Consider the following 12,498-nt stretch of genomic DNA (forward strand, 5'->3'; position numbering starts at 1 on the left):
GCGATAGCAGGGAAATAAGTATAGAAGAACTGTGGTTCTGGTACTTAAAGGAGAAACTGGTAGTAAAATATGACAGTGACCTCAGGACTTGAACCAACAGTCTTGAATTTTGATCTTTAACAGGCAACTGCTCTAACCATTAGGGTACAGCTCCATAGTGATTATTGTGGACAGAAAGTATCTGATTAAAGGCTTTAGTTGTAAATCGAGATCCTGTTTAGAAGCAGCAGGACCTCTGTAATAGAATATAAATTTGGGAGAAGTTAGTGGGAGTTAAACTGTCAACTTCTAAATTGTTCTGAAATCAGCCTGTTAAAGAACAAAGCAATTCATTCGGATTGTTCACTGTTGCCGAAGAAGAAAGAGTTAAGTAAACTGCTGAAGTACAGTTGCATCTGACTTCTTTAAGCTCTAGACAAGTCCTGTATTTAGATGGAATGTGTGTCTAGAAAGCAGAAACACCCAAGGAAGAGGCTTAAACTCTCTGATACAAACAATAAAACCAGACTGAATAAGTAGATCAATTATCTTTAGAGATGACCCATCACAAAAGAAAAACACCAGCACTAATAGGTGTGCATTGCTGACCGAGAACAAATAGGCAGAGGATATCAAGTAAGCACATGTGCCTTGGTGTGGTACCTCTTTAGTGACTGAGAGGATCATCTAGAGTGAAGTGTTACCCTTGATTTCAATGGGTTCCTCCCAATATCTATGCATGTTTGTGCCTTGAAGCTAATCTGATCCCCCAAAGAAAAACACATGGAAAGGAACAGATGAACTAATAGTTGTGAATCCTGATTGACGGCATCAAGGTCTCTTACCAACATCAAAATGTCAACTCTGCTAACTGCTTTTTTTTTTTTTTTTAATGTGTATGCACACCTATATCAGAGTTGTGCATGTCAGTTCACTCATGAGGAGTGGCACTGCTTGGGTCTTGAACTCATTACCTTCTGGTAAAAGAGCATTGCTGTTTCATCGGTACTATGACAGGTACTGACACTTTAAAAGTTCAAAAATCAGAGGGTCTTTGATGTTTGTTTGAAGTTGGTATCGGCATCGAGGAGTCATCATATTGTTGAGCAGTGTGTCTTGCATTGCTCCAGAGGAGTTATCATGTTGTTGAGCAGTGCATCCTGCATGGCTCCAGTAGGCTCATGTTGATGGCATGGTCGGTGCCGGACTTAGTGATTATTGTAGGAGGAACCTGATTCTGAACCTCGGGCGTTAGAGCAGAAGGGTAACAGAATCGGTAAGAGTGGCACTGTCACTTTAAAAGCTGAACTCCAAAAGTCTTTGATGTTTGCTCAAAGTCGATATCAGCATCGAGATGGAGTGATGTTGAGCACTACAACCTGCATGGCTCCAGTAGCCTCCATGTCAACGGCATGCACGGCGCCAGACATACTGTGTATTGCAGGAAAAACCTGATCCTGACCCCCAGGCGTTAGAGCGGGAGGGTTAACAGAATCGGTAGAGTGGCAAAGCCAGTGCAGGAGGAACCTGATCCTGACCCCCGGGTGTTAGAGCAGGGGGGTTAACAGAATTGGTAGGAGTAGCAAGCTACTCTACAGGATGACAGACCTTCCCATTTAGTTGACAAAGGAAGACGTCTGAAACGTTCGTGAAGTAATGGTACAGTTGTGAACATCTTGTGAAACGTTGCTTCTAAAACACCGGAGATGATAGAATTTTAGTCAGAAAATAAAGAATTTTAAGAAAATGATTATATGAAGGGACTTGACGGGTTAGTGGGTCCTAACTGTACCGCAGAAAAAATAAAACTAATGCGGGTGCACTGATTGTGCAGTATATATAGTGCCTGTCAGTGGCGAGAAGGCAGGGACATGCGCAGAGAGCTCTTTTAAGTTTTCTGTGCTTTGGAAGGGCCAGGTCGGTGACGTCACCATGGAGTCACTTCAGCTGTGTGGCTAGATGATCTCACTGTCCATGGAGAAGTGAGTCTCTATCCATTCCTGCTCCTGCATAGGGCTGTCTTCCTCCTTCCCTTGCAGCTCATTGGTCAGATATTCTGTAGCCAACCAATAGGCTTCAGGAGAAGGCAGGAGCAGTAACACTGGTTACTGGTTAGTGTAAGCTTTTCCTGCTTTATCTCGCCTGCATTGTGCAAAAACTTTTCCCTCAGGGGAGAGTATTTTGAAGGTGCCCAAGCAGCCACAGCACCTGCAGAGCTGGTGCCTGTGATTCTGAGCTGCAGGCAGTGCCGATTTCTTGGTGCTGCCAACACTTGTGGCATAGGTGCCAGCTCTGTGGGTGCTTGAGCACCCCAGCATTAGCACCCTCAGTCATTTTGAAAAGTTGGCTCCTATGACATGTGGCAACTCAGCGGTGTTCATAGTTGCTGCTAAAGTTGTTAGCAGTTGAGTGCTACTTGCAGGTCCTCTTGGGTTCTGCAGATTGCCATATGAAAAAAGTGAAATCGAAAATCTCAGAAATGATCACTCTCCTCTATACGTACACACAAATGTACTGTCCTCCTCCCTCAGCTCTCACCCTCCAACTCTCTCGAAAAAGGTGCTAGTACTCAAATGCCAGGTCACCCTTCAGGAGTGGGGGTGATCACTGCGGGACCCACCTCACAATAGCCAGGCCCCCTGCAACCAGTCACAGAATCTATGACCAGGCAGAATTGGTGTGCAAGCCTGAGCTCTTTCATTAAAACTTGGGAATCATAGGTCAATTGTAGCAGACAGTGGAAAAGGTGCCGGTACTCAGTACCCCCAAGTACCCCCTCAAAAAAAGCCCTGCGTATCCCCTATCCCTGTTTCTTTCAGTTCATCTTCTCTTGTGCATATATCCTGTTACTCACTGCTTTCTTCTCCCTGCCCCACACACATTCTCTTAACCCTTTATCTTCCCCAGTAAGTCCCTCTCCCAGATTGTCTCCCTGAACTCAATCTCTTTAGCCTACCTCCCAGCACTGACTTTGGTACACAAGTGCTCAAGTGTGCAGATGTCAATGAAACTCAGCTGGTGCCGCAGCACAACTCTTGCAGCCTGCGATCAGCATGGTACTTGAAATCCTGTGCTATTCTGAAAGTTTTGATTGCCTAAGACCCCATCAGGGCAGGTTAAATACCCAGCTCTTTACTTCAATCTCTAGGAGGTCAAAGGAAAGAAATCCACACACACACACTACCAATAAATAAATAAAAAATATAGATCAGAGGCCTTTGGGAGAGAGTGGAGGAAGGCTGTGGCACCAACTGAATTTTAACACTAGCTCCCACCTCCCGCTGGCTTAGAAAATATTCTATGCAGAAGAAGGTAAATTCTGTGCCCTGAGGCAATTCTACGCAAGTTCTGTGGTGTGCAGTTGCACAGAATTCTCCCAGGAATAAGCCCTACATCTACCTAATTTACACCACTGAATTGGATAATAGCATCGTACTTTCATATCAGAAATTGTGGAGGATCAAAAAAAGCACAACTATTACTTTGAAAGCTAACAAGGCACTTTCAGGGGACCCTTAAAAAAATTGCAGCCGTAGCTAGCACTTGAATGAATAAAGGACTTCCTACACATCTGAGTAGAAGAAGCCACATCAGGACAAATCTGAACTGTAAAACTTCAATATCAACGGCAGTTTTTGGTTTTTTTTTTATATTGATCCTTTTGACTTTCTCCCTTTCTGTGTTTTCTTTTCCAGAGAGCTGTGGCAGTACTATTTGTTCTTTTGGAGCCCACTGCATGGATGGCCACTGTGTGTGTCCACAGTGTAACAACAGCCAGCCCTACTTGCGAGTGTGTGGCAGCAATGGAGTCACATATGTCAGCAAGTGCCACCTACAGGCGGCTTCATGCCAGCAGAAGAAGGTGATTGAGGTGTCCAGGAAAGGACCCTGTGAGGATGGTAAGGTCATTCTGGATCAGAAGGTGACTCTTCTTTGTATGGTCACTCAATGGGTGGGGTACATCAAAGGTGAAGCATTTGCTTAAGATCACTTGATAAGCAAGATGCATTAGGAGTGACCTCTTTCTGCAAGGTTGCTTGGTGAGCATGATGTTATGTTTCTGACCAGACAGTAAAAGATGGCATTTCACTGCAATCTGTGGCTTGGAATCTCTGGTTCTTTTCCAGGTGGTGACACTGTCTTTGAGTGAGAGACCCAACACTGTAAGCAAAGAGAAGCTGGAAAACCTTGATTTTGCTCAGGGACTCAGTGTGGGAAATGGGATGTCCAGGTTGGGATTCAAAATTCCCCAGCGTTTTAACAAATGGGAAAAGCATGCAGAGCGTTGCTCATGGAATTCTTTCCAATTCCTCTGCATCTGTGAGTGTATGACTATGTTTTGTCTCTGTGTGCATATTTCTCTTTTGTTTATCTGTTTGGTGTGTGTGTATTGCTTGTATATATATCTTTGTGGGCTACCATATCTATGCATTCGTATTTATACACGTGTTCTTGCAAGTGCATGTACGTTTTATGTGTGTCTGTGTATATTTTCATGTGTGTGCTTGAATGTGTGTGTCTGTGCGAAAGTGGGTGTGTTAGTATGTATGGGTGCGTTTGTGTATTTCTATCTGTGTTGGCTCTCTGTGTGTCTGTGATCGAAAAGGAGATGAGAAGGGAGGACTGTTTGAAAAGTACAATTCCATAATTGCTATGTTGCTATGAATTAGTGTTTGAATGGTGCAGCTGTTGGACCTGCTTTTCCCATTTGTGGAGTGACTTCATTTCTCTGCCATCTCCCACTTCATGCAGAAACTTTGGGATTGGCATTTATTCAGGTAGGTGCGGTAGTTTTCAGGGCGTTACTCGGATAATGGCTCTGAAAATCACTGACCACCCTGACACTATCGGGATAGGTCCAAGGCAATTCAGGAGCAGAGCTAAAGCAGAGCAGGAAGTTACTGTATATAATTATATACATTACCCAGTTTGTAGTGATAGTCCGCTAACCGAACAACTATCTGGATAATGATAGGACAGCGGCTGCCCTAATTTTGTCTGGACAGTTATCTGGATACTACTTTGAATATCATCATTACCTTGATAAGTTCTGATGGCCACGTTGTACCTGGATATTCAGTACTGGTATCGGTGTACCAAAAATGTAGAGCGACTGTTTTTTAGAAAATGCTGCTCATCATGGGTTGAATGTTGGGACAAGCACGTTAACTTGCCACAGGTCACTACCTCCCTTTCTGTGAGTAGAGCAACCTTCTATTGCTCTGCCCCTATAGCCTTCTCATTGGCTAGATCCTATCCACAATCTCTGTGACTAGAGCTGCCTCAACAAGGTTTTATGACAGGAGATGGCATAACATCAAAAAGATGAAGCCATCTCCCCTGCGCGTCTGCCATATTGTGTGACCCCAAACAATAACAAACTTGTGAGGTTTATGACTGCCTATGTGTGTGTGTTATTTTTATTTGACAGCTTTTCTATTTATTTGAAAGCTTCCCATATCTAACTTGTTTTTTTTACCTCTGGGAGGGGTCCTGGGGCATGAGCCATGGGACGCTCGATTTTTGTAGTGGGCAGCTTTAAGAAAGGCCACAGCTCTGCCTGAGCTTTGAGGCTGAGTTGTGGGGGACTCCCATGGCTCCAAAAACAAGTCTGCCACTCCAGAGTGCCAACACCCATGGCGAGACCACAGCTCACCCCCTAGGACACCCCCCCCCCCCCCCCCCCCAGAAGTAAAAAAAAATACCTTGGGTTACATATGGGAATCTTTCAAAGAAATAAAAAAGCTGTCAAATAAAACAAAACACACACAGGCAGTCACAAACCTCACAAGTTTGCTATTGTTTTCAGTAGCATCTTCGAAAGTTTGGAGTCGCACAATATGGCGGCAAGCTCCACCCACTTGTTTCAGCCCACAGAATAGGCCAGATAGGCTCATACTGTCTCCTGTCATAAAACATCATGGAGCTGCCTTCTAATGTTCCACCCTCACAGCCTTCCAATTGGCTGGATCCTATGCACAGTCGCTTCTACTGGTTACCCTGGAAACAGTCAAGTCAGCCTCACCCACACAGGGAGGATGATTGGAGAACTGCAGATAGTTTTTTTGAATCTGAATAGTGTCCTGACGTGTTAGCCATCCTTTTAGCTTCCGGATATGAATGTAAAATTAGCAGAATCCTGAAAAAAGCCAGAGAGTTGTCAATTCTAACCTTCTGAATCTTGCGGACCTTGGACAGTTCCCTAAGTTTTGGAGGTATGTTTGCCAATTCCTTAATGTAGCCCATGGCAACAGATGCTAGTTGGCTGTGCACATAGCAACTAAAAAGAAAGCAGTACAATTTAGTCAGTAAGTTTCACCATAGAAATAACAACAAAGAAAATGAACTATATCGGAATAAAATGCAGTACGTCATAGCTAGGAAATTATTTGTAATCTGTGTGTGTGCTGTGTTCTGGGTATGCTTCATGTCTAATATCTTTGTGGGTAGCTGTGGTGGTGGGGCAGTCGGAGATAGGGCAGTTGTGGGGGGAGAGGTGTTTTTTTGGGAGTGGGGCAGTTTGCAGACATGTCATATTTGGGGGTGGAGGCAGTTTGCAGGCTGTTGGGCAGCTGCTGGAGGTAGTTTTTAGGGCTGGTGAGGCAGTTGTGGGAGTATTGTCTGGCTGGTAGGGACAGTTGTGAGGGGGTAATTTTTAAGGGTGGAATAGTTTGCAAGTTGGTGGTCACTTGTGAAAAATAGTATTTGGAGGTGGTAGGGCAGTTGTAGGGAGTAATTTGTGGGAGTGGACAATTGCAGAGGGATAGATTTTTGGGTTGGAGTGGAGGCAATTTGAAAGGAGCAATTCCCTAAGTTCTGTGATTCACTGTATGTAAGTTTATATTCTACAGATGCTGCAACAACTTCTGTGGAAATGCATTGAGACATTTTTTTTTTAGCGTAGGGGAGGGTTCTTATTTCTCTGATACTCACAGTCTGATTTGGCCCGTTTGTAATCTCAATATGTCATTATACTGTTTTTTTCTCTCATATGCCAAGCTCCATCCCATTCCGTTAAATGTTACTAGTTATTTTGCTCCCAAATGAATTGATATTCTCAACCCCTTTTGTATAATTCTTTCTAGTTTCCACTGGCTTGGAAAAAAATAAAAAAGGCTCTGCTAAACATGGATTCTTTTGTAAAATATGTATAACGGCGTGAAAGAGGGCACATTTATTTCCCAGCAGATACAGTTGGGGACATCCATTTTACAAACCTACAGGCATACTTGGGGCATTATGTTTGTAAGGGTCAGCACTTACATATGTAGGTTCCATTTTTGCAACATATATGTGTACTCCTTTAAGTATATTTTTGGGGTGATGGTAGACACCACATTTGCCATTTTGAGGCACCGCCCGCAGGAGGAAGGAGGGAGTGCTAGTCCCTTCTCCTGTTTGAAGCTAGGATTCTTTTGAAGGTACGAAGGGGCTTGGGGGTGAGGGAGGAACAACACTAGATCACCAGGGCTAGCTTTTGGGGGGAGGAGGCAAGGGACCCACTGAACCACCAGGTTTCAATGTATTTGCTGTGGGGTGGGGGTTATGTGCTTGGGGAGGTATGGAAGCATGTAAATGCATGCTGAACAGGGTCTCATTCCTCCCCAATGCCCTGGCAAACCCTAATGCCAGCTCCTTGTTTGTCACGTTGCCTGCTGAGCATTGCATGCTATTAGCATTCAGAGCTGGTAAGCTCATTATTTCATGCGCTCACCGGCTCTGAACATTTTGTGGTAGCAAATGTGGGTGCTACTCCAGCGCTAATGGCCTCTAGCTCCCATGTTTGCTTATCAGCATCGGGGCCTCTGTGTCCTAGCCATCTACACATGTAAATAGTGGCAATCTAAATGTGTAAAGGCTGCCATTTACACATGTGGATGCTTCTAAATTGAACTTCTAAACCTAGCAGATAGCTATAAACTTCATGTTGTACACCACACCACCTTGGGTGAATCTCTTTATAAACATGGTTAATATTTCTAAATAAATAAGTAAATACTTTTGTTGTCCTAAGTGCTTAATGAGGTAACGTGTGATCCTGCAGAAATCATGTTTTGACCATGTCACCCTACTCCTTCATCTTGAGCATTGGCTTCCAGTCTCTTCTTGCATCCTCTTTAAGCTCTTCCTTTTGGTCTTAAAAAAACGGCCTTACCCTGCTTACCTGAACAGAATTTTGATCCTCTACTTGCCCTCTCCTTCTCTTTGTTCATCCTCTGATAACCTTCTCTGTGTCCCCGCCCCCTCAGTTCTTCATCTCTCTCTCACTTGCAAGACTGCCTTTACTTATCTTGGCTTCAAACTTGAGCTGTATTTGTAGGGTTTCTCTACTGAAAGGGCAAGAGTGGAGTACATTGGCAGAGCTACAGTATGACTGTGGGTCTCTGTACAGGAGTGCTGCAGTGTAGGAGTAAGTTGCATTGACAGCTGTGGTTGTAGGATCTCTGTACCGGCAGAGCATAGGGGTGCTGCATGGCAGAAGTGTGGTATATTAGCAGAGCTGTGTGTGTGTGTATGTGTGCATTGAGTTTAGATTGCTACTCTTTGTGGTAGTGAAGTTGCTCTAGATCCTGGTTTAAGGAGTTGGTTTTCAGTACGGATTTCAAGGTACATTACGAGAACTAGTGCTAATAAGAGAGCTCTGCCTTTTCCCCTGGAGCCTCCATGAGGAGGAACTGGAGCTGCCCCCACCCCCACCCCACCCCCAGTCCCAAACTTCTTTTTTATATTCATCTTGGTCTCCCCTCCCCCCACCATGGTGAATATATGTCATAAATTAGCTAGAGTGTTGAGTGTTGTTGGGTGCCTGGTGTTCAGAATCTGGGTCTCATTCTGAAAGGAACCTGATTACCTGCTAGTCATTAATGGAGCCTGCTGAGGGTTGATTGGGGAATAGAAGGGAGGACTTCTCTATGACTCCAAAGAGAGAGACTTTCCTAGCTTTTATCTGGGATAATGGAAGATAAAGTTGTTTAAATAGGCTGATGTGGGAGATGTATCTGTCTTTAATTTCACACTTCAAAGGCTTAGGCTGAGAGCTGTTCTGCAGACAAGGAGAGCTGATGGGGAGGGGTTGTGCCTGTCAGATCCTCTCTTCTCTTCTTTCCCTGAACAGCCTTCCTAAGAAGATTCAGCACTCTCCCTTCCCTCCTCTATATCCTGCAAATGAAAAATGATCATCATGGGGTCTGGTGTGGGGATGACATAGACACATGAGACGCTTTAAATACCATCATTCCTCTGACTTGCACTCAGATAACACTCAGTCATTTCTTCTGAGATTGAAGTAGCGGCAGCTTTATTTGTACACATCATAACCACAGCTAGGTCAGTGCCTTTTGCTTCCCTCTCTTCCCCCCCCCCCCCCCCTTCGCAGAATTCAAGAGACTCCGCTAGCACTCAGATGGGACCTCTATGCTGCACAGCCCCACCCCTGCAGCATTCCCAGGGAGGGGACAGTGGGTGTATAATGAACTCCCACCGGATGTCGCCATCTGATGGTGCCTCCTGTGTGGCACCAATAGGATGCCATAGGTGGCTTTGAACAGATGTTTGCCTCAGCTTTCCCTTAACTGATTGGCTTAGTTAATGCCGCAAATGTTGGTAACTCCCATTTGTCTCCTCCCCAACACAAATAGCCAGTAATTCTATAACAGTTCTTACTGCCTACCTTTCTTTATAGAATAGTAGTGGGAGTGGCCGTAAACATAAAACATGAACACGCACACCTACCCTATAGCTGATGTAAATGCTGGTGGCACTACTTGTGAGCTACTACACTCTGCCTAAACTCCGCCCATGTGCTCACCCACCAGCAAAGTATGCACCATCAAATCGTGAGAACAAAAAGAGTGGGAAATAGAGTAGGCTGACCCAGAAACAAATGATGAAGCTTTAATGGTTAGAAAACTGTTTATTGATGAAGACTCGACACAGTACCGTGTTTCGGCTGTTAGCCTGCATCAGGAGAGTTTAGATAAAATACAAGAAACCATTAAATGGTTGATAACCGTTGATACAAGAGGATTATAAAAATATGGTCTTTAAAAAGACCGTGTGTAGAGAATCTGTGATTATGAGTTGTGTGAGCTACACATACTTTTCCACTAGCCTGTATTGTATAAGAGGTCATTTATGCATGTACATGACTAAAAATACTGCCACTTACATGCCTTCTTGCTGCCTATAACTAGGTGGATCCTTATACAATTGCCTCCCATAAAGAATGGCTCTTCTTCTACACACCCCAGACCTGCTCAACTGTCTCCTGTAACCTATTACTGAATAAGTCAATGCCAACTTCTGATAAATGAACTGCATCAGACTGGGAGAACTCACTAGATCTCCTTTCAACCAGTCACATCTGATCCTGAACCGACTTTGCCCTTGGAGCCAGTTGGCTGTCTGCCTGTTGATCTTTTTGATCGGCTTTGACCATAGAGGCTCGTCTAATGAATTTGTGCTTTGGTAATCTTACCTCCTCTACATTCTGTATGTGCTTGAGTTCAAATTGGACCACTACTAGTATCCTTTTGCAAATTGAAATCACGTTATCAGTAAAGTGTCAGCCTCCCTGAGCCTTTTCCACCAAATAGGCTCCTTTTCCAGGGGCATAGCCAGCCCTCCAATTTTGGGGGTGGACGGGGGGGGGGGGGGGAAGCATTCCTCCCCCTTCCCCCGGTGTGCCAACCATACCTTTGCTGGTGGGGATGCCTAGGCCCTGCCAGCTAAATAAATACCGTTCCCAAGCCGCTCCCTTCTTCCCTTCGCTCCTTCCTTTCTGCAGATATCAGCGACGTGAATTAAACTGCGGATGTCTGCTGGAAGGAAGTAGTGCAGGAACGAGGGGAGCGATGGCATTGTATTTATTTGGCTGGTGTGACATCAGCATCCCTACCAGTAAAGGTAAAGGGGTGCTGCAGTTCTGGAGGGGGCCTGAGCCCAAAGTGGGGGGGGGGGGGGAGACCCAGGCCCTCAAGATCTTCCTATGGCTACGCCACTGCCCCTCACAATATGAGTTTCATTTGCAACACTTCACCTTTAATTTGGATATGTTCTTGTAAAATGCCTGAGTGTGATATTTTCAGCCTGAAGTCTGCCATGAGCTCCCTATTTGAAGCACCCTGAAAAATGCCACCAAAAATGCATTATAGTAACATACATAGTAACATAGTAGATGACGGCAGAAAAAGATCTGCACGGTCCATCTAGTCTGCCCAACAAGATAAACTCATATGTGCTACTTCTTGTGTATACTTTACCTTGATTTGTATCTGCCATTTTCAGGACACAGGTAGGTCTTGAACTCCAATCTCCTCACCTTTGCAAGGGCTATCCGCTGGATTACATGACCCTTGTGCTTTGTGGGAAAATTTAAAAGATGCTAGTGTTGCTACCACCACTGAATGCAGGAGCCCATTCCTTTGTGCATCTTTGAAATCTAGCATCATTTCATCCTCTATGCTTCCCCTTTCCAGCTGTTCCCTTCCAGAAAATTCTTAACTCTGTGGAAGCATGAGGGTAAGCTGCCCACATCCCAGGGGCTATGAATCTCCACAGCAGCTTCCGTGTGTTATGACCAGTTTTGGTTTCAGCCAAAAACACACTTGTATTTTTGGTCTAAACTGAAACAAGACCAAATTTAGACTTCGGGTTGGTTATGGCTCTGAAACCAAAAAACAGTCAACCTCTACCTAGATTTCGTTTCTATTACAGACATGGCTCACAAGTCACATGAATGGGACAGAGGTGGGCAAAAAAGAGGGAGGAGTATCATTTTATGTCAAGAATGATTTCAAAGGAACTGAAATCTGAGGGGCATGGGGAAAGGAGAAAGCACTGTGAGCCATCTTGGAAAGAGGAGATGGCTCTTACATACATAGTTGTCTGCAGACCTCCATCTCTGATAAAGGTCTGTGTCCTAAGTTGGGAATGAAGGGGGTGATGCTGTTGCTAAGAGATTTCAGCCTACCAGATATGGACTGGAGCATCCATTTGCAGAATCAGAAAGAAGTAGAGAGACTGAGAATGCCTTTCAGGGAGCTCTACTCAGAGGAATGGTGATAGAATCCATGGGAAGGGGCAATGCTGGATATGGTGCTCAAAAATGAGACAATGAGGGTAATTCTATAAAGAGCCGTGTAAATTTAGGCAGCAAGTGTATCTATAAATACCTTCATTCTAGTCATTTACATGTGTATGTGACCACATACGGCACCCCGACATAATAGACCACACAAAAAAAAAAAACCCAACAAAACAGACTAAAACCAAAACAGACCATGACAAAAAAAAACCCTCCTAAAAAAACCCCACAACAAAACAGATTTATGATTCTCACTAGATACCAAGTGTGGATAGTGAAGTCAAGCCGTAGGCAGGTGCCAGGACTTTCAAGTGACAAGCCGTGGACTTTCTCAGTAATTTATGGCTCCTCCACTTCTTTGTACCCTTCAAATTCGTACCATTCAAAAATAAATCTATTTCATCAGGCCCTTTTGTCAGGAGTCTAATTTGTCA

The 12,498-nt window shown here is 44.4% G+C and overlaps 1 protein-coding gene across 3 annotated transcripts in view; it reads left to right on the forward strand.

The window, feature by feature from the left end:
• AGRN (agrin) overlaps nt 1–12,498 on the forward strand; it is a 379,875-nt gene that overhangs the window by 261,522 nt on the left and 105,855 nt on the right. For all 3 annotated transcript variants that reach the window (XM_030186208.1, XM_030186209.1, XM_030186210.1), the window contains one exon: nt 3,675–3,878. In XM_030186208.1, coding sequence (XP_030042068.1) covers nt 3,675–3,878 — 204 coding nt within the window. The remainder of the gene's footprint in view (nt 1–3,674; nt 3,879–12,498) is intronic.

This window comes from Microcaecilia unicolor, chromosome 13 (genome assembly GCF_901765095.1).
Source record: "Microcaecilia unicolor chromosome 13, aMicUni1.1, whole genome shotgun sequence".
NCBI lineage: Eukaryota > Metazoa > Chordata > Amphibia > Gymnophiona > Siphonopidae > Microcaecilia > Microcaecilia unicolor.